Source organism: Oncorhynchus mykiss, chromosome 24, assembly GCF_057628025.1.
Source record: "Oncorhynchus mykiss isolate SJ-2025 chromosome 24, ASM5762802v1, whole genome shotgun sequence".
Taxonomy (NCBI): Eukaryota; Metazoa; Chordata; class Actinopteri; order Salmoniformes; family Salmonidae; genus Oncorhynchus; species Oncorhynchus mykiss.
The window spans coordinates 16,897,028-16,920,126 of record NC_143045.1 but is presented as its reverse complement, the minus strand read 5'-3'; the positions used below and the strand labels follow the sequence as shown (position 1 = coordinate 16,920,126).

The 23,099-nt window shown below is 41.4% G+C and overlaps 1 protein-coding gene across 1 annotated transcript; it reads right to left on the bottom strand.

The window, feature by feature from the left end:
- Window positions 1-1,256: 1,256 nt before the first annotated feature.
- On the bottom strand, window positions 1,257-15,658 carry LOC110503856 (geminin coiled-coil domain-containing protein 1). Its single transcript, XM_021582417.3, has 4 exons — window positions 15,564-15,658; window positions 12,417-12,591; window positions 11,586-11,674; window positions 1,257-3,428 (listed from the first exon to the last, which is right to left on the bottom strand). Exons 1-4 carry the CDS (start codon window positions 15,564-15,566, stop codon window positions 2,532-2,534), a joined length of 1,164 nt encoding a protein of 387 aa, XP_021438092.3. The 5' UTR covers window positions 15,567-15,658; the 3' UTR covers window positions 1,257-2,531.
- Between the last annotated feature and the right edge of the window lie 7,441 nt (window positions 15,659-23,099).

Here is a 23,099-nt window from a genome sequence, read left to right as displayed (position 1 = left end):
CCAAAAAGTTTATCAAACTAGAGATTTAAACGATGATGGAGGACCCTCCAATTCTGGTTTATTGACCCCACCACTCACCATTGTACAGAACTAGTTCCCGGATGAGCCTCACAAAAGGGCCGTTTTAAAAGCTTAACTTCTTGTTAATCCAGCCGCTTTGTCAGATTTCAAAAAGGCTTTACGGCGAAAGCACACCATGCGATTATCTGAGGACAGCGCCCCACCCACAAAAGCATTACATACATTTTCCAACCAAGCAGAGGCGTCACAAAAGTCAGAAATAGAGATAAAATAATTCACTTACCATTGAAGATCTTCATCTGGTTGCAATCACAAGGATCCCAGCTACATAACAAATGGTCCTTTTGTTCGATAAAGTCCTTCTTTATATCCCAAAAAAGTCAGTTTCATTGGCACGCTAGTCTCAGTAATCCACCGGTTTCCCTCGTTCAAAATGCATACAAATGAATCCCATAAATTACCAATAAACTTCTCCATAAAATATCAAACAACGATCCTAATCCATCCTCAGGTACCCTAATATGTAAATAAACGATCAAATTTAAGACGGAGAATACTGGAGACCATTACCGGAGATAAATAACGAAGTACGCGCTCTCACCGGAACACGCAACAAACACTACAGCCAAAATGGGAGCCACTATCTAAAACTACAAATTCTAGCTCATTCTTCAAAAAACAAGCCTGAAACTCTTTCTAAAGACGGTTGACATCTAGTGGAAGCCCTAGGAATTGCAATCTGGGAGGTATTCCTTTTATATTCCCATTGACAGCCATAGTAATCAAGGGTGAGCTGGGAAGACATTTCTGGATGGATTGCCTGCCATATCAGTTCTGTTATACTCACAGACATTATCTTAACAGTTATGGAAACTTTAGAGTGTTTTTTATCCAACACTACCAATTATATGCATATCCTAGCTTCTGGGCCTGAGCAACAGGCAGTTTACTTTGGGCACCGCATTCATCCAAACCTCCAAATACTGCCCCCTAGCCCGAAGAAGTTAATTAACATAAACCCATTTAGCATCTACTGGCATCCACACATAACCTACAAGCCACTGATGCAGACCTTTGGAACATCTACAGTTTAAAAAGTCTAATAAATCCATGTAATGTAGCCTACACCTTCACCAAATCACAGTTCCTCCTCTCTCCGCTGAGAAAAGGGGACACAGTCTTCCAGCTTGTTAGCAGTTGATGTTATTCTTCAATAACACAGACCCCAAAGCAAATCAGGGTGAGAAAATAGATTTATTTGAGAAGGACAAATCATAGATGTTATGCATTAGAAGTAGACGTTCAGTCTTCCCTGTCCTCAGTTTTTCTCCACAGAACAAAGAAACAGGATGCCACTTATAACCCCCCACCCTAGCCTGGGGTTGACCAATCAGAAGTCCTTGCAGTACAACTGGGCCAATGGTCAAATAACAAGTATCCTGTTCTAGACTCAATGTACAAACCAATGAAAACATGGGACACGTAGCTCTGAGTTCAGGACTGACATTACACAGATTCTAAACAGCTGTTGAACTGAAAACCAACTATTTCCATTGAGAATTCCCTATTGATCATTCATTCTAGTCCTCTCGTCCTCTGCGTTGTGTATTTATCTTCCAAATATTCTTATAAGCTGATGGCAAAACATAAGTCACACAGTATTATTTCTGCCTCATGCATCAATGCATGTTGTTACTCCTATGACAAAAAAAGAAAAAAGAAAGTGAAATATTCCACGATATTAAAAAAGACAAGCCAAAAATAATAAAAACATAAGTTCATTGAAACACTTTGCTATACTCATTCATTCCAGCTGCAGTGCTGGTTGTAGCGTGAGTGGAAGTAGGGACAACACACATTTTATGGCTTATAAAAAGTATAAGTGTTGACGGTGCTGAATAACAACTTAAACATGAACTTACTCATTAAAAAAGTTGCTCTATGCTGTATTTGTTGAGTCTCTCTCTAATCATGGTTTTAATAGTGTTGAAATATCACATTATCAAAATAGTTTTGAAATATCACATTATCAACTTTGCTGTGCGTTCAAACAAATTGTGCAGACACTGATCTGAGTGATCTGATTGGCCAGCGGTAGGCCTAATAGGTGCACTTGATTTGTTATCTGGACCTGCTGGGTAGGCGGAGTTCTACCTTCAGACACATTAAATGTTTCAACATGGGAACACTTTGCATTCCTGGCACTAGGGCTGCTGAATCAAGTCAAGATCGGTTGGTTTGATTGAGCTCTGGTTGGATGACAGGCTCTGTTTCTGGTCTGTAGAAGGGGGGTAGGATAATAGCTAGGGTCACACATTTTTCCTATCCAATTGACCTGACCATGAAAAACTCTGGTCCCTATACAGGAACTTCTTACCGTCATCTCTGCTATCATCATTGACACTCAAAGTAGGGTTAACATGTTTTTGCTATCCAACTACTTAGGGTCTGCATTTTGCATAGCTAATTGTAGAGCTTGTGTTTGTACGTACGTAGGGCATAAATGAGGCTTACGGGCCTTGTTTGGGGACCCAGGTAAAGTTCCAGCCTCCCTGGGTGTTCTTGCGGACGAAGGCCTGTCCCTGAGGAAAGCTGTGTGTCTTGAGTCTGACGCTGCTGGAAGGGTTTAGGGACACGCTGAAGGCCAGCTCTGTCTGGCTACGTGGGGTAGACAATGGGGTATTCATCACGTCACCCCCTATGGGATTGGAGAGGCTATGGCAGTGCAGGCTGGGAGTGTGGTGCAGCCCGGGACTCCTGTCTTGAGACAGTTTGGGTGAGGTGGCTAAGATGGGCCTGAATGACTGTATTGGATCAGGTGGCGAGAGAGTGTTAAACGATTGGGGCAGTGGGGGTTCATAAGGGGTAACATGGAAATTGGGGGGGACTTCTATGCTAGGGCTGTATAGGACAGACAGCACAGTTCCAGTGAAGTCAGAGCCTGAGTCTGTAGAGAGACTGTAGTCACTGTTGGTGTTAAAGCAGTAATCATTGGAATGTCCTATACTGGCACCATTGCACAGGCCATCAGCATTTGAGTCATAAGCTGTATTTTTGTGATCGGTTGTTTGGCAGTAGTCACCAGAGGTGTCTGTGACAGAGCTGCATTTGGTGAGGGAGCTAATGGAGCAGTTGAAGCTGTATTCAGTGGATGATGTATCGATGGTATCCTCGTCCTTCAGGCCCAAGGTCTGCAAGATCCACAGGTCCACAGAATCGATACAGGCTAGCTCCTCTTCGGGACAAAACTCCATGGACAAGTTCCGGCAGGTCCGTTTCACCTGAGAACCAAGGAGCAGCTGACTGGCACTGAGGTTCCGGAATTCTCCAACACCATGCAGATTCTGGATTTCAGAATTCCGCTTCCGGTTCCTCCTCCCATCGCCACTCTGAGCAGAGAGAAGGCTCTATGGAAAAGGAGGAAGAAGTGAAAGAGACGGTTTGAGAGAAACTACACCTCTGTAAAGTGGGAATATGAAGTAAATGCACCATCATGTTGCAGGCAATATTCCCCCAAAAAATGTTGGGCACTGACCAAACTTCAGGTCTACTGAGCACAAACTTGAATGTTGTGAACACTGAGGCTGTACCTGCTTTAAGTTACAGTTAATAGTGGCCTACCTACTAAAACAATGGAGAAAAAGCATCCCATAACATTTGAACATGGAAATAGCTGTTCTATAATTCAGCCTACAGTAGCAGCCAATGTGTTGTGTTCAATGTAGGCCTACGTTCCATGAGACTTTTGAAAAAACATGCAGGACTTCACATAAACCTGTTTATCCACTTGTCCTTCAGACAAGGAGGTGACTGAAAATGTGGTTGTGTTTGATGCAAGAAACCACTTTACAAAATTAAATGCATTATTATTCCCATGCCATTATTTAAGAGAATCAGACAAATTATGCTACCCTCTGCCTATTGGCTACTTAGCTTATTGAAGCCTGTCTCAAAATACACCACTGTCCCTTTAAAAACAAAAAAGCTCTTTACCTGACTTTTCAAAGAAGTCTAGAAATGTACACGTTTTGTGCTCTTGTAAGAAGCAATCACTCCCCTATTGCTGACTACAAATTATCTATAACTGGGCTAATAACCCACAAACTAACAAAGGATATTAACAAAATGTGCACACGTGGCTACATGCTACTCTCACTTTGATCTCAAAACAAGCGCATCCACTCAAGACCACTCATGCTTTAAACAGTCCAGTTCAGAGTAAATGGCACAGATCCATATATGGTAATGGTTTAATTGCATTTATAAACTTGGTGGGTCAAGCCCTGAATGCTGATTGGCTGACAGCCGTGGTATATCAGACTGTATACCATGGGTATGACAAAACATGTATTTCTACTACTCTAATTATCTTGGTAACCAGTATAAAATAGCAATATTTGCTCGGGGGTTTGTGGTATATTGCCAATATACCACGGCTAAGAGCTGTGTCTAGGCACTCCGCATTGCGTTGTGCATAGGAACCGTCCTTAGCTGTGGTATATTAACCATATACCACACCCCCTCGGGCCTAATTGCTTAAATAAGCCTACTGCAGTTCTGATTGGTTATGCCGAACCGGTCTGTGTAGAGCATGTCAACACTAATATTGTGTTGATTTGATCACAATTGCCACAGTAAATGGAAACGTTGACAGTGTTAACTAACAAAAAAAAATCTAGAAAGTTGAGTGAAGTTCAATCTCGTGCCTCTCTCTCCATGGGCTGATACTGCATTTCTTCTACCCCGCAGTCCAAGGGGAGCGGCGTGGCAGTCTCGGGTCTGCTGCGCGCCAGGGGGACACGCGCAGTTTAGAGTGAACATTGGTTGCAGGCTTTCCAAAGGGCAACCTTATTTACTATGCTATGTTTAGAGATGAACCTTTAGAGAAACTCAGATGAAATTAATCAACCAATTCATCCATGAAGTAATTACCTTCGTTTTTTCCTCCAAGGCTTTTACACATGAGGAGTTTAAGAATTCCTTTAAATTGTTATTTTCCTCTTGCAGTCTTGCCAGTTCCTCCTCTCTTTGTATCAATGTGTCTTGAAGCTTAGGAAAATTAAGGAAGAAAATAGTAAATATCAACAATACAAATGATATCTTCATTATTTTATTTACTCATTAGAATATATATATATATATATATATATATACACAGTGCCTTGCGAAAGTATTCGGCCCCCTTGAACTTTGCGACCTTTTGCCACATTTCAGGCTTCAAACATAAAGATATAAAACTGTATTTTTTTGTGAAGAATCAACAACAAGTGGGACACAATCATGAAGTGGAACGACATTTATTGGATATTTCAAACTTTTTTAACAAATCAAAAACTGAAAAATTGGGCGTGCAAAATTATTCAGCCCCCTTAAGTTAATACTTTGTAGCGCCACCTTTTGCTGCGATTACAGCTGTAAGTCGCTTGGGGTATGTCTCTATCAGTTTTGCACATCGAGAGACTGAAATGTTTTCCCATTCCTCCTTGCAAAACAGCTCGAGCTCAGTGAGGTTGGATGGAGAGCATTTGTGAACAGCAGTTTTCAGTTCTTTCCACAGATTCTCGATTGGATTCAGGTCTGGACTTTGACTTGGTCATTCTAACACCTGGATATGTTTATTTTTGAACCATTCCATTGTAGATTTTGCTTTATGTTTTGGATCATTGTCTTGTTGGAAGACAAATCTCTGTCCCAGTCTCAGGTCTTTTGCAGACTCCATCAGGTTTTCTTCCAGAATGGTCCTGTATTTGGCTCCATCCATCTTCCCATCAATTTTAACCATCTTCCCTGTCCCTGCTGAAGAAAAGCAGGCCCAAACCATGATGCTGCCACCACCATGTTTGACAGTGGGGATGGTGTGTTCAGCTGTGTTGCTTTTACGCCAAACATAACGTTTTGCATTGTTGTCAAAAAGTTCAATGTTGGTTTCATCTGACCAGAGCACCTTCTTCCACATGTTTGGTGTGTCTCCCAGGTGGCTTGTGGCAAACTTTAAACGACACTTTTTATGGATATCTTTAAGAAATGGCTTTCTTCTTGCCACTCTTCCTTAAAGGCCAGATTTGTGCAATATACGACTGATTGTTGTCCTATGGACAGAGTCTCCCACCTCAGCTGTAGATCTCTGCAGTTCATCCAGAGTGATCATGGGCCTCTTGGCTGCATCTTTGATCAGTCTTCTCCTTGTATGAGCTGAAAGTTTAGAGGGACGGCCAGGTCTTGGTAGATTTGCAGTGGTCTGATACTCCTTCCATTTCAATATTATCGCTTGCACAGTGCTCCTTGGGATGTTTAAAGCTTGGGAAATCTTTTTGTATCCAAATCCGGCTTTAAACTTCTTCACAACAGTATCTCGGACCTGCCTGGTGTGTTCCTTGTTCTTCATGATGCTCTCTGCGCTTTTAACGGACCTCTGAGACTATCACAGTGCAGGTGCATTTATACGGAGACTTGATTACACACAGGTGGATTGTATTTATCATCATTAGTCATTTAGGTCAACATTGGATCATTCAGAGATCCTCACTGAACTTCTGGAGAGAGTTTGCTGCACTGAAAGTAAAGGGGCTGAATAATTTTGCACGCCCAATTTTTCATTTTTTGATTTGTTAAAAAAGTTAGAAATATCCAATAAATGTCGTTCCACTTCATGATTGTGTCCCACTTGTTGTTGATTCTTCACAAAAAAATACAGTTTTATATCTTTATGTTTGAAGCCTGAAATGTGGCAAAAGGTAGCAAAGTTCAAGGGGGCCGAATACTTTCGCAAGGCACTGTGTATATATATATATATATATACACACACATACACACGTTCAAAAGTTTGGGGTCACTTTGAAATGTCCTTGTTTTTGAAAGAAAAGCACATTTTTTGTCAATTAAAACATAAAATTGATCAGAAACAGTGTAGACATTGTTAATGTTGTAATTGACTATTGTAGCTGGAAACGGCAGATTTTCAATGGAATATCTGCATAGGCGTACAGAGGCTCATTATCAGCAACCATCACTCCTGTGTTCCAATGGCACGTTGTGTTAGCTAATCCAAGTTCATCATTTTAAAAGGCTAATTAATCATTATAAAACCCATTTGCAATTATGTTAGCACAGCTGAAAACTGTGGTACTGATTAAAGCAATTGAAGCAATGATACTGGACTTCTTTAGACTAGTTGACTATCTGGAGCATCAGCATTTGTGGGTTTGATTACAGGCTCAAAATGGCCAGAAACAAAGAACTTTCTTCTGAAACTCGTCAGTCTATTCTTGTTCTGAGAAATGAAGGCTATTCTATGCGAGAAATTGCCAAGAAACTGAAGATCTCGCACAACTCTGTGTACTACTCCCTTCACAGAACAGCGCAAACTGGCTCTAACCAGAATAGAAAGAGTGGGAGGCCCCGGTACCAACTGAGCAAGAGGACAAGTACATTAGAGTGTCTAGTTTGAGAAACAGACACCTCACAAGTCCTCAACTGGCAGCTTCATGAAATAGTACACGCAAAACACCAGTCTCAACGGCAACAATGAAGAAGTGACTCCGGGACAGTGTCACCAACAAAGCACCATCACACCATAACACTTCCTCCTCCATGCTTTACGGTGGGAAATACACATACAGATATCATCTGTTCACCAACACCGCATCTCACAAAGACACAGCTGTTGGAATCAAAAAATCTCCAATTTGGACTCCAGACCAAAGGACATATTTCCACTTGTCCATTGCTCGTGTTTCTTGGCAAAAGTAAGTCTCTTCTTCCTATTGGTGTCCTTTAGTAGTGGTTTCTTTCCAACAATTCAACCATGAAGGCCTGATTCACGCAGTCTCCTCTGAACAGTTGATGTTGAGATGTGTCTGTTACTTGAACTCTGTGAAGCATTTATTTGGGCTGCAATCTGAGGTGCAGTTAACTCTAATACACGTATCATCTGCAACAGAAGTAACTCTGGGTCTTCCTGTCCTGTGGCAGTCCTCATGAGAGCCAGTTTCATCATAGAGCTTGATGTTGCAACTGCACTTGAAGAAACTTTCAAAGTACTTCAAATTTTCCGTATTGACTGACCTTCATGTCTTAAAGTAATGATGGCATTTCTCTTTGCTTATTTGAGCTGTTTTTGCCATAATGTGGACATGGCTTTTTACCAAATAGGGCTATCTTCTGAATACCACCCCTACCTTGTCATAACAACTGATTGGCTCAAACGCATTCAGAAAATAAATTCCACAAAATAACTTTTAACAAGGCACACCTGTTAATTGAAATGCATTCCAGGTGACTACCTCATGAAGCTGGTTGAGATAATTCCAAGTGTGTGCAAATCTGTCATCAAGGCAAAGGGTGGCTACTTTGAAGAATTGCAAATATAATTTGATTTGTTTAGTAAACACTTTTTTGGTTACTACATGAATCCATATGTGTTATTTCATAGTTTTGATGTTTCACTATTATTCTACAATGTAGAAAATAGTAAAAACCAAGAAAACCCCTGGAATGAGTAGGTGTGTCCAAACTTTTGACAAGTACCGTAAGTATTCAGACACTTTGCTATGAGACTCGAAATTGAGATCAGGTGCATCCTGTTTCCATTTATCATCCTCGAGAGTCCACCTGTGGTAAATTCAATTGATTCAACATGATTTGGAAAGACACACACCTGTCTGTACAAGGTCTCACAATTCACAGTGCATGACAGAGCAAAAACCAAGCAAAAACCAAACCACTACTAAAGGAAATAAAGGTGAAATAAAAATAAAAGAGGCCTAAGGAATTGTCCGTAGAGCTCCAAAACAGGATTGTGTTGAGGCACAGATCTGGGGAAGGGTACAAAAAATGTCTGCAGCATTGAATGTAACCAAGAACACTGTGGACTTCATCATTCTTAAATAGAAGAAGTTTGGAACCACCAAGACTCTTCCTACAGTCGTGGCCAAACGTTTTGAGAATGACACAAATATTAATTTCCACAAAGTTTGCTGCTTCAATGTCTTTAGATATTTTTGTCAGATGTTACTATGGAATACTGAAGTATAATTACAAGCATTTCATAAGTCTCAAAGGCTTTTATTGACAATTACATGAAGTTGATGCAAAGAGTCAATATTTGCAGTGTTGACCCTTCTTTTTCAAGACCTCTGCAATCCGCCCTGGCATGCTGTCAATTAACTTCTGGGCCACATCCTGACTGATGGCAGCCCATTCTTGCATAATCAATGCTTGGAGTTTGTCAGAATTCGTGAGTTTTTGTTTGTCCACCCGCCTCTTGGGGATTGACCACAAATTCTCAAATGGGATTAAGGTCTGGGGAGTTTCCTGGCCATGGACCCAAAATATCGATGTTTTGTTCCCCGAGCCACTTATTTATCACTTTTGCCTTATGGCAAGGTGCACCATCATGCTGGAAAAGGCATTGTTCGTCACCAAACTGTTCCTGGATGGTTGGGAGAAGTTACTCTCGGAGGATGTGTTGGTACCATTCTTCATTCATGGCTGTGTTCTTAGGCAAAATTGTGAGTGAGCCCTTGGCTGAGAAGTAAACCCACACATGAATGGTCTCAGGATGGTTTACTGTTGGCATGACACAGGACTGATGGTAGCACTCACCTTGTCTTCTCCAGACAGGCTTTTTTCCGGATGCCCCAAACAATCGGAAAGGGGATTCATCAGAGAAAATGACTTTACCCCAATCCTCAACAGTACAATGCCTGTACCTTTTGCAGAATATCAGTCTGTCCCTGAATTTTTCCCTGGAGAGAAATGGCTTCTTTGCTGCCCTTCTTGACACCAGGCCATCCTCCAAAATTCTTCACCTCACTTTGCGTGCCGATGCACACCTGCCTGCTGCCATTCCTGAGCAAGCTCTGTACTGGTGGTGCTCCGATCCCGCAGCCAAATCAACTTTAGGAGACGGTCCTGGCACTTGCTGGACTTTCTTGGGCGCCCTGAAGCCTTCTTCACAACAATTGAACCTCTCTCCTTGAAGTTCTTGATGACCCGATAAATGGTTGATTTAGGGGCAATCTTACTGGCAGCAATATCCTTGCCTGTGAAGCCCTTTTTGTGCAAAGCAATGGTGACGGCACGTGTTTCCTTGCAGGTAAACCATGGTTGACAGAGGAAGAACAACGATTCCAAGCACCACCCTCCTTTTGAAGCTTCCAGTCTGTTATTCAAACTCAATCAGCATGAAAGAGTGGTCTCCAGTCTTGTCCTCGTCAACAATCACACCTGTGTCAACAATCACACCTGTGATGTGACAGGTGTGACATGATGTCAGCTGGTTCTTTTGTGGCAGGGCTGAAATGCAGTGGAAATGTTTTTTGGGGGATTCGGTTCATTTGCATGGCAAAGAGGGACTTTGCAATTAATTGCAATTCATCTGATCAATCTTCATAACATTCTGGAGTATATGTAAATTGCCATCGTACAAACTGAGGCAGCAGACTTTGTGAAAATTAATATTTGTGTCATTCTCAAAACTTTTGGCCACAACTGTAGACCTGGCCGCCTGGCCAAACTGAACAATCGGGGAAGAAGGGCCTTGGTCAGGGAGGTGACAAAGAACCGGATGGTCACTGACAGAGCTCCAAAGTTCCTCTGTGGAGATGGGAGAACCTTCCAGAAGGACAACCATCACCAATCAGGCCTTTATGGTAGAGTGGCCAGACGGAAGCCACTACTCAGTAAAAGTCACATGACAGCCTGCTTGTAGTTTGCCAAAAGGCACATAAATGTCTCCCAGACCATGAGAAACAAAATACTCTGGTCTAATTAAACCATGATTGAACTCTTTGGCCTGAATGACTAGCGTCACATCTGGAGGAAAACTGGCACCATCCCTACGGTGAAGCATGGTGGTGGCAGCATCATGCTGTGGGGATGTTTTTCAGCAGCAAGGACTGGGAGACTATTCAGGATTGAGGGCAAGATGAATTGAGCAAAGCACAGAGATAGATCCTTGATGAAAACCTGCTCCATAGAACCTTCCAACGACCCTAAATACACAGCCAAGACAACGCAGGAGTGGCTTTGGGACAAGACTCTGAATGTCCTTGAGTGGCCCAGCCAGAGCCCGGACTTTAACCTGAACGAACATCTCTGGAGATTCCTGAAAATAGCTATGCAGCTCCCCATTCAACCTGACAGAGCTTGAGAGGATCTGCAGAGAATAATGGGAGAAACTCCCCAAATACAGGTGTACCAAGCTTGTAGCGTCATACCCAAGAAGACTCAAAGCTGTAATAACTGCCAAAGGTGCTTCAACAAAGTATAGAGTAAAGGGTCTGAATACGTATATAAATGTAATATTCAGTTTTCTGAAAAACTGTTTTTGCTTTGTCATTATGGGGTATTGTATGTAGATTGATGAGGAAAAAAAATACAATTTAATCAATCAACATTTCTACAAAATGTAGAAAAAGTAAAGGGGTCTGAATACTTTCCGAATGCACCATAACAGGGTTAAGTGCCTGGTAAGGGGCTTGACTGCCTTGAAAAGACCCAACGGCAGGTAGCACATGAGATTTTGATGAAAGAACCCCTCCATTTTTTTGGTGTGTAAATACCTGCTTGTTTCTCTGCAAATGTGGCGACAGGTGGTCATTCCAGTTGGGGTCAGGTGGAGAGGTCCCACAGTCCAAGCGGGAGAGGAGTTCTAGGTGAGAGAGGAGACAGAGACATAACCCTAAATATCAAAAACATATGACCAATAACAGCAAATTGCAGTAAAGGCTTTTGATATATTTGCTGACTAAACTCAACCACATGATGTACATTACATCCATGGAGTTGAGTGGAGACTAGAGTTAATCTCCAACTACTTAGAGTCGCTGTGTGTCCTCTGTAGCTGCATGCCTTTCTGTTAGCTGAAATCCATACTTTTTAATAAAACGTTAATCAAATACAACAACTGATGCTGTTGCTCTAAATGGCAACTAAGTGTGAATGCGCCAATTGAATCTCAACGAGCAAACAGTCGGTGGTTGTATTTGATTAACGATTTACTAAAAAGTATGGATTTCAGCAAAGAAAGAAACTCTCTCAGCTACAGTGGACCAACATAGGTACACGGTAAGGGTTTACGAATTTAAAAGTATCGATTGCACAGCGACTCGAAATAGTCAGAGATTCACTTCACAAACTTTAGTCTTGACTCAACTCCATGGATGTGATGCACATCAGCAAGAGATATAGGCCTGCATGAGTAAAACGTGTGTACACTATAAAGAAAAGAAAGAAAGGAAACAGTCAGAAGACTTAGGACAGGCCGTTCGATCAATCATATTCTGTGACATCCAAATGCGGCTAATTCCAGTGATAAACGTGCTAGCCCAGCGGAGTCTCACGCTGAACATAGCATATCGCTGCTAAGTAAAAATGTATTTCAAACAATTTACCCCGCTGTGTCGACTCCTGCTGGCAGGCTGTGTTGTCCGGGGAACCAGCAGCCCAAAAGGAGGCCAGAGTCACCGTAGAAACATCAACACTGTCTGCTAACGTTGGGGCGGGGTAAGGGCAGTCGTAGAGTTGGCCCCCTACGAAGCTCAGATCTTGGCAAGTCTGGGCAGTGCGCTGTAAAACAAATAGGCACGAGGGATAGCTCGTCAATAAAGTCATAGCTTATCAATTAAAGGCCTTAAAGTAGATAGCCTAAAGTAGACCATATTTGTTCAGTCAAACTTTCAAAAATGTCATATTGGAAGTATATCATTGCATATTATAACATGTTCATGATCATCAATTGTGACAATAATTGATCACCTAATGCAGATAGATGTAATGAATTGTGATCTGTCTGTCCCTCTTGTATGGAACTATCACAAATTGGCTTCAAGGAACCTTAGATGCAACATCCTTATTTGATGTGAATTCCAGTTAGATCGAATAAATTCAACAACCAGATGTGTTTAAAATATAACTAAATAAGTAGATTGCCTCAAGCTATCTGCAATTTCCCATGTCGTAATATGAAATGCGTAGAAGGTTCCTCGACAGTTGTAGCGATCAGCATCATCTACCTGTTTCGTCCGACTTATCCAAACTGTGCAAATTCCTGATCCCTTGGCACGTTCACAAAATCTCAGCACTTCAGTCAACAGTGTAGGCTATGTTTTATAAAACTTTGAATCAAACTTAAATACAGTGCATTCGGAAAGTGTTCAGACCCCTTGACTTTTTCCACATTTTGTTATGTTACAGCCTTATTCTAAAATAGATATTTTTTAAATTCTCTCCTCATCAATCTACAGACCATACCCCATAATAACAACAAAGTAAAAACAGGTTTTTAGAAATGTGTGTGTGTGTATATATATATATATATATATATATATATATATGGTCCCACAATTGACAGTGCTTGTCAGAGCAAAAAAAAAAAATGTATATATAGATATTATATAGACACATTATATATACATAAGTATTCAGACCCTTTTCTCAGTACTTTTTTGAAGCTCCTTCTGGCAGCAATTACAGCCTTGAGTCTTTTTAGGTATGACGCTACAAGTGTGGCACACCTGTATTTGGGGGGTTCCTCCCATTTTTCTCTGCAGATCCTATCAAGGTCTGTCAGGTTGGATGGGGAGCGTCGCTGCACAGCTATTTTCAGGTCTCACAAGAGATGTTTAATCGAGTTCAAGTACGGGCTCTGGCTGGGCCACTCTATGATATTTAGAGACTTGTCCCAAAGCCACTCCTGCGTTGTCTTGGCTGTGTGCTTAGGGTCGTTGTCCTGTTGGAAGGTGAACCTTCGCCCCAGTCTGAAGTCCTGAGTACTCTGGAGCAGGTTTTCATCAAGGATCTCTCTGTGCTTTGCTCATCTTTCCCTCGATCCTGATCGGTCCCCCAGTCCCTGCCGCTGAAAAACATCCCCACAGCATGATGCTGCCACCACCATAACGTCACCGTTGGGATGGTGCCAGATTTCCTCCAGACGTGATGCTTGGCATTCAGGCCAATCATGGTTTCATCAGACCAGATAATCTTCTTTCTCATGGTCAGAAAGTCCTTTAGGTGCCTTTTGGAAAACTCCAAGCAGCCTGTGACGTGCCTTTTACTGAAGAGTGGCTTCCCTCTGGCAACCACCAGGAATGCCTGATTGGTGGAGTACTGCAGAGATGGGTGTCCTTCTGGAAGGTTCTCCCATCTCCAGAGTGACCATAGATTCCAAATTCTTCCATTGAACAATGATGGAGGCCACTGTGTTCTTGGGGACCTTCAATGCTGCAGCCATTTTTTGGTACCCTTCTCCAGATTTGTCCCTCGACACAATCCTGTCTCAGAGCTCTACTAACAATTCCTTAGACCCCATGGCTTGATTTTTGCTCTGACATGCACTGTCAACTGTGGGACCCTATATAGAAAGGTGTGTCCCTTTCCAAATCATGTCGAATGAATAGAATTTACCACAGGCGGACTCCAATTGAGTTGTAGAAACATCTCAAGGATGACCAATGGAAACAGGATGCACCTGAGCTCAATTTTGAGTCAATGCAAAGGGTCTGAATACTTATGTAAATAAGGAATTTCAGTTTTTTATTTTAAATAAATGTGCAAACATTTCTAAAAACCTGTTTTCGCTTTGTCATTATGGGGTATTGTGTGTAGATTGTTGACGGAAAACATTCATTTAATCAATTTTAGAATAAGGCTGTAACGTAACAAAATCTGGAAAAAGGGAAGGGGTCTGAATATTTTCCGAATGCACAGTACATCTTTTTTTAAGTAAAACTAGTCAAAAGTTTGGACACACCTACTCATTCAAGGGTTTTCTTTAAATTGTACTATTTTCTATATTGTAGAATAATAGTGAAGACATCAAAACCATGAAATTACACATATGCCTGGAGTGTACAAAGCTGTGATCCATGCAAAAGGTGGCTACTTTGAAGAATTGTAAATATAAAATATATTTTGATTTGTTTAACACATTTTTGGTTACTACATGATTCCATATTTGTTATTGCATAGTGTGGATGTCTTCACTATAATTCTACAATGTAGAAATTAGTACAAATAAAGAAAAACCCTGGAATGAGTAGGTGTGTCCAAACTTTTGACTGGTGTACTGTATACTTCCACAGAATAATACTGTGAAATTGTGAAAACAATGATAATGCACTTTTGAAAAAAGACTGTTTGAAAAGACTGCCTGAAATTTCAGCCTGTTTTTGTGGGATGACATCACCAGGCAGTAAACTGGTTAATGGACCAATAAGAAAGAGAGTTCCAAACCTCTCTGCTGATAACAGCTAGTTTTCGGGTTTCCCCTCTCCACCCAGACCACTCCCAGACAGTCCTAGCAAAAATCTTCCTTGAGAAATTGCTCTTTGCCAAGAAGCCATTTTTGTTTCTTTTTGATAATTTTAATTGAAAAATAATCGCTGTAAGGTACTTCATTTTCACCCAGATATTATTTGATATTGAGATAAATACAGCTGTATTGGACCTTTAACTCAAGAAAAAGTTGATTTTATTAGGAAAATGGACAACAAGACATTCATAAATGTTTAAGTGTCAAATGATGTGACCAGGACACTCACCATGGATCCGGTAGGGTTATACGGAGTAGATTGTGTGGGGATGCTCCGGCAATGCCCCGAACCCGTAAAGAGAGCTGCTGCGTAGATTGGGGGTCGGTGAGTATGTAGGCTACAACTAATCTTAATTGTGTAGTAGCAGTGACGCCTGAGCCCTATATCCCCTCCAAGCCATACAATTTGATGATCTAAAGCTGTTAAACTTGTGACGTGTTGTATTGGACCGTTGGAGTCATTGTGCCGCCTGTTTCATTAAATCAGAATAAATCAAGTTAAGTTATGCACGTCACTTAATGCAGTAGCATACACCAATACTTATTCTATTTCGCAAGGTGTGTGAGTATATAGCCGTATCATCAAGTAATTCTGCGAAGGAGGAGATATGATGGTGAGATAAAAATCCTCAGAGCGCACCTGTGCGCAGGAAACTGTCTATTGGATGGCACAGAGTTAATGTTTAAACCAAGAAGAGATAGTTAAGAGACATGAGGAATTAATTTAACCAAATGTGTGTCGTGGGTAGACATGCATATACCCACACTTCCACTCAGCTTGCAGTTAAATGAAAGGTACCTTTGAGTGACACATTAACATGGTCTTGTATGAGAGATGAGGTGAGCGTGAGAGAGGGGGGGAGAGGGTGGGGGTGTACTGTATTAATTGTAATTATGCTGGTGGTGTATTTTCTGAATGATTTCTAGCTAAATATGTGCACTCGATCAATGGAACAGTATAAAGTTCGCTACATAATTGTTTATAATTTTTTCACCTCTCAAATGAAGGAAGGTCCTGCGCCCTTTGGTGGGCTCGACCAGGGGTTTAATTGGTCCAGGTCCCACCTATGATCCAAATGAGAGCCAGGTGGAGCTGACACCCGGTACCTTTGGTTAGTTGAATTATCAAATTAAAAATGGTTGTCCACATGCAATTTTGCACAGCCAACAACACGTAACAGCAAAGTCAGACAATCCCACAGTAGAACGAATGGTATACCTATTAAATTGTTCAGCCTGTCGCATTCTATGCGAGAAAACAACATTCCTCTCAAGGCTCATTGAAATTGCAAGTGCCGCACACGGAGAGAAATGTACATGCCCAGTCATTGTACAATGTTCTTAATGTAGTCGTGGGAAAACACGCCTTTGAAAGCAGTTTTGATGCCCACTGTTAAAAGAGGAAGAACACAGAGCTTTTTGTGTTAGTAGGCTACACTTATTTCTCAAATCCAAGAAATTAATAAAATACACAATTTTAGAACCTGCATGGTTATGGTTTGTGGGTGTTAGCGCTCACCAATGCCGTTGAATGGGTAGGGAAGACGGGCTAAATCTAACCAGGGTCAGGTGTAACAGGTAGGCCTACATTATAATCACAGTACATGATATTTAGTTGGCTGAGTGCCAGTGGAATGTTTTTTGTGGGGGACATTCAACTCATCAATATGTTGCTAACTATATGTAGCAACACAATTCATGGTCTAGCTAATAGTTTCTGATCTAGCTAATAGTTTGGGTAAATGCAGATGGGCAACCCCTTAGCCTATTTATTTATAGACACTATGCTGCATCAGGTGATGATGCTTATTGTTAAATAGCACACCTGCCTAATAATATGGACCAATATGTTATTGGAGATTGAAATTATATTTTAGAAGAATATCCTTTTAAAAAGTCACCATCACTGACCTTCTCACAGTCATTCTCAACCCCCACAAGTTGTTGGTCTCTCCGCGACCTGTAGTGTGCTGGAATATGTGCTTTTGTCAGTATATCTTGTTTAGGCTAGTATGTTATATCAATTATTCCACAGTTAGCGCACCCAAATCAAATCGTCAACTAATCACCAAGCCCTTGACTAGGTGAATCAGGTGAGTTAATTCAGGGCTACAGCAGAACTGTGAAACGGTTGGGGGTCCCCGAGGAGAGGTTAGAGAACTACTGGCCTAGCGGTCAGCGCGTTGGTCGCTGGTTCCAATAACCGAGCCGATAAGAAAAACATTTGCTCTGGGAGCATCATCCTACTATGGCTGACCCTGTAAAACAACACATTTCACAGCACCTATCCAGTCTATGTAACAATAAAAACTTGACATAATGAAATAGGTCTGCTGTGCAGTGCGTGACTGACTGTTATGCTCCTAATAATAGTCACCTTGGCTGATAACTAATTGATGAGACAAAATGTACTTACTATGATTGTGATATGTGGTTGTCTCACCTAGGTAACGTAAGATGAATGTACTAACTGTAAGTCGCTCTGGATAAGAGTGTCTGCTAAATGACTAAAATGTACATGTAGTCTGAAGTTCTTGTTTAACCCTTCACCCAGCAGCTACAGTATGTGATGTCCTTATGACAACCTGGCATATTAGATCATATCAAAAAGCAAACCTACTCCAAACAAAGGCTCGAGGTCCAGTCAGAACTCAATCAGGCAGGATATACAGTGCCGTGAAAAAGTATTTTCCCCCTTCCTTATATTAAGGCAAGTCGTCCAGGTCCTGAGGCAGCAAAGCATCCACAAACCATCACACTGCCACCACCTGACTGTTGGTATGAGGGTAGCCTAGTGGTTAGAGCGTTGGACTAGTAACCGTTGCAAGTTCGAATTAATGTAACACTACTGTTATAAGCCCTTGTAGTGGTTTGTAGGTTTTTGGACATTCTAATTCCGAGACGTGTGAGTGTAAACCAGTTCTGGGTTCTTTCAAACACTTTCTGGGTTCTTTCAAACACTTTCTGGGTTCTTTCAAACACTCAACTTGATTTGAGCTTCAATTGATACATTTTCCAATGCAAGTTCAAACCCCCGAGCTGACAAGGTACATATCTGTTGTTCTGTCCCTGAACAGGCAGTTGACCCACTAGGCCATCATTGAAAATAAGAATTTGTTCTTAACTGACTTGCCTAGTTAAATAAAGGTAAAATAAAAATTACTGTGGAATGCAGTGTTCAGTTTTTGCCAGGCATAATGTCATCCAAAAAGTTATACTTTTGAATCATGTTCTTTCCATAGAGAATTCTTCCAAGAGTCTTGTTGATCATCCAGGTGCGTTTTGGCAAACTTGAGTCAACTTTTTGGATGACTTGGGTCACATGATGCCTTGAGAAAGAGCCTCATACCAATGGTCAAGCATGATGGTAGTGTGATGGTTTGGAGATGCTTTGCTGCCTCAGGACCTGGACGACTTGCCTTAATTGAAGTAACCATGATTTCTGCTCTGTATCAGAGAATTCTACAGGAGAATGTCAGGCCATCGAGGTTACCGAAGAACAGAGGAGAGTGTGTCACTATCACGCTGTGTGTGTACAGTGCTGTAAAAAGGTTTGACTCCTTTCCAAAATTCCTCCACAGAGAGGTAATAGACTGGTCAAAAACTACAAGAAGCATTTGGTTGCAGTCATTGCAGCTAAAGGTGGACAACCAGCTATTAAGTTTAAGGGGGCAACTACTATTTCCACATGGGAATTGGGTGTTGCATAACTTAAATAAATAAGTATCTATTTTTTTGTTATTTGTAAACTCAGGTTCCCTTTATCTAATATTAGGTTTTGGTTGAAGATCTGATAACATGCAGTATTAAAAATATGAAAAAGTAGAGAAAATTAGAAAGGGGTCAAACCTTTTTACAGCACTGTACACACACTGCGTGATAGTGACACACCCTCCTCTGTTCTTCGGTAACCTCGGGCCCATAACCTGACCTGAACCAAGCCCCGGGCAAAGCCCCCAGCTTTCACAGGTAAGATCTTTACATAATATAAGAAGGGAAGGAGATAGAGGTAGTCTGGGGTTACATGAAAATACACTAAGCCTGTTAGGCCTACTTCTTTTAACTTACAACCACAGGCTTTGAAGTGGTAGTGGACAGAGAGGTAGGAGAACAGGAATTAATGTAACACTACTGTTATAAGCCCTTGTAGTGGTTTGTAGGTTTTTGGACATTCTAATTCCGAGACGTGTGAGTGTAAACCAGTTCTGGGTTCTTTCAAACACTTTCTGGGTTCTTTCAAACACTTTCTGGGTTCTTTCAAACACTCAACTTGATTTGAGCTTCAATTGATACATTTTCCAATGCTAGTAAAAATATAGCCATAATGCATAACAAAACACAGTTAGGCCTATTGTCCAATAGCCTCCCAGGGAGATTTTGTACATTAACTTCATAGCCCGGGTAGATAATTGACTAACTTTGATAATCATAAGAGGGCTCAGGCTTTCTACCAAACCCACCACAAGACTCACAACACAAATGGGAACAGATTATCGGAACAAAATAATAAACATAGAAATTCCACAGAATTGGCCTCATCATACTACCAGCCCATATGTAGTTCTCTGTCTGTTTGTATGAATGTCTGTAGCATTAGACCTACTTAGACCTATTGCGTTGCTCAACCAGCCCTGTTCTCATTCGCCAGTAAAGAAATGATTCATTCCAGAATCCAGACAAAAGCTACAAACACATACAGCTGCTAGGCCTATGAATACAGGGTACCTTATCTGGCTTTTAGGAAAACAAACCTACTTCGAATAACACCTAATGTAGAGCTGGGGCAACCAGGCCTTCAGAAATGTCTGTACGTGAGACCACATATAGTGGGTATCATAAGTATTCACCCCTTTGGATTTTTTCCACATTGTGTTGCGTTACAAAGTGGTTTTGAAATGGATTTAATTGTGATTTTTTTTGTCATTGAGCTACACAAAATACTCAATGTCAAAGTGAAAACAAATGTATACAAATGAATAAAAGTTAAATAAAACAATTGCTGTTTCACAAGTATTCACTCCCTTTCTTTAGGCAACCCTAAATTAGTTCAGAAGTAAAACGTGGCTTACAAATCACATAATAAGCTCCATGGACTCACTCCGTGTGAAACAATAGGGGTTGACATTTTTCTTTTAGGACTAACCTCTGTTCTGTCCCCCATACATACAACATCTGTAAGGTCCCTCAGTCAAGTATTACATTTATAGCACAGATCCAACAACAAAGCCCAGTGAGCTTTTCAAAATCCTAATAAAGAAGGTAGAAATTGGTAGATGGGTAACAATAACAAATCAGACATTGAATATCACTTTAAGAATGGTCAAGTTAATAATTATGCTGGGGATGATGTATTAAACTACCCAGACAAATCACAGATAGTCATCGTTCTGAACTGAGCTGTCGGACAGGAAGACAACTGCTCAGGGATGTCACCATGAGGCCATTGCTGATTTTAAAACAGCTACGGAGTTCAATGGCTGTGATGGGTGAAAACTGAGGATGGATCAACAACATTGTAGTAACTCCACAATGAGTTTGAGTTTATTTTCATTTTTAAATTACATTAATCAACATTTTAGTAAAAGTGTCGGTTTTAGCCGTCCGACTAATTTTCAACCTCAGTCCCTGGGCATGTTATTAAAAACAATTACAACAACAATACAGACAAACAATGAGCAGTGAGCACATGCAGAGCAACATAGGACAAGCAACACGTAGCACGCAGACAGAGCAACATAGGACAAGCAACACGTAGCACGCAGACAGAGCAACATAGGACAAGCAACACGTAGCACGCAGACAGAGCAACATAGGACAAGCAACACGTATCACGCAGACAGAGAAACATAGGACAAGCAACACGTAGCACGCAGACAGAGCAACATAGGACAAGCAACACGAAGCACGCAGACAGAGCAACATAGGACAAGCAACACGAAGCACGCAGACAGAGCAACATAGGACAAGCAACACGTAGCACGCAGACAGAGCAACATAGGACAAGCAACACGTAGCACGCAGACAGAGCAACATAGGACAAGCAACACGAAGCACGCAGACAGAGCAACATAGGACAAGCAACACGTAGCACGCAGACAGAGCAACATAGGACAAGCAACACGAAGCACGCAGACAGAGCAACATAGGACAAGCAACACAAAGCACGCAGACAGAGCAACATAGGACAAGCAACACGTAGCACGCAGACAGAGCAACATAGGACAAGCAACACGAAGCACGCAGACAGAGCAACATAGGACAAGCAACACGAAGCACGCAGACAGAGCAACATAGGACAAGCAACACGAAGCACGCAGACAGAGCAACATAGGACAAGCAACACGTAGCACGCAGACAGAGAAACATAGGACAAGCAACACGTAGCACGCAGACAGAGCAACATAGGACAAGCAACACGTAGCACGCAGACAGAGCAACATAGGACAAGCAACACGTAGCACGCAGACAGAGAAACATAGGACAAGCAACACGTAGCACGCAGACAGAGCAACATAGGACAAGCAACACGTAGCACGCAGACAGAGCAACATAGGACAAGCAACACGTAGCACGCAGACAGAGCAACATAGGACAAGCAACACGAAGCACGCAGACAGAGAAACATAGGACAAGCAACACGTAGCACGCAGACAGAGCAACATAGGACAAGCAACACGAAGCACGCAGACAGAGAAACATAGGACAAGCAACACGAAGCACGCAGACAGAGCAACATAGGACAAGCAACACGAAGCACGCAGACAGAGAAACATAGGACAAGCAACACGTAGCACGCAGACAGAGCAATAGCACAAAAAGCAACAAAACAAAATACATAAAGGCAACAAAGTGTTTCCACACCTCACAAGCTACAGACAACTGATAACATGGAAAGTGACAACACACAGCTAGGGATTATGTTCACAAGTCTAATTGTCCTTTAGCCATGTCTTTATATTTTATGTGAAGGTGTGATAGGTGGTGCAAGACATGGGAAGTACTCACAGAGAGCATACTTGCAGACAGTTTTTCTCACATTGAGATGCAAACATGAGTGACTGAGCCACTTTGTAAAATGGACCATTACAGTAGTGAGTTTTTGTACAGCTTGTCTGCTCTTTAAATGCACATACAGTGCCTTCGGAAAGTATTCAGACCCCTTGACCTTTTCCACGTTTTGTTACGTTACAGCCTTATTCTGAAATGGATTAAATCAATTTTTTCCCTCATCAATATACACACAATACCCCATAACTACAAAGGGAAAACAGGTTCCGAATTTTTTGTAAATGTATTACAAATAAAAACAGATATCTCTTATTTACATAAGTATTCAGACCCTTTGCTATGAGACTTGAAATTGAGCTCAGGTGCATCCTGTTTCCATTAATCATCCTTGAGATGTTTCTACAACTTGATTGGAGTCCACCTGTGTTAAATTAAATTGATTGGACATGATTTGGAAAGGCACACATCTATATATACAGTGCCTTGCGAAAGTATTCGGCAACCTTGAACTTTGCGACCTTTTGCCACATTTCAGGCTTCAAACATAAAGATATAAAACTGTATTTTTTTGTGAAGAATCAACAACAAGTGGGACACAATCATGAAGTGGAACGACATTTATTGGATATTTCTAACTTTTTTAACAAATCAAAAACTGAAAAATTGGGCGTGCAAAATACAGTTTTATATCTTTGTTTGAAGCCTGAAATGTGGCAAAAGGTCGCAAAGTTCAAGGGGGCCGAATACTTTCGCAAGG

Excerpts from the sequence above, each read along its gene's own strand:
- LOC110503856 (XM_021582417.3), bottom strand. Across the intron at positions 11,675-12,416 it reads GCAGGAGTCGACACAGCGGG|AACTCCTCTCCCGCTTGGAC; the intron begins GTAAATTGTTTG and ends TCTCTCACCTAG. Across the intron at positions 3,429-11,585 it reads ATTTGCAGAGAAACAAGCAG|AGCCTTCTCTCTGCTCAGAG; the intron begins GTATTTACACAC and ends CCTTTTCCATAG.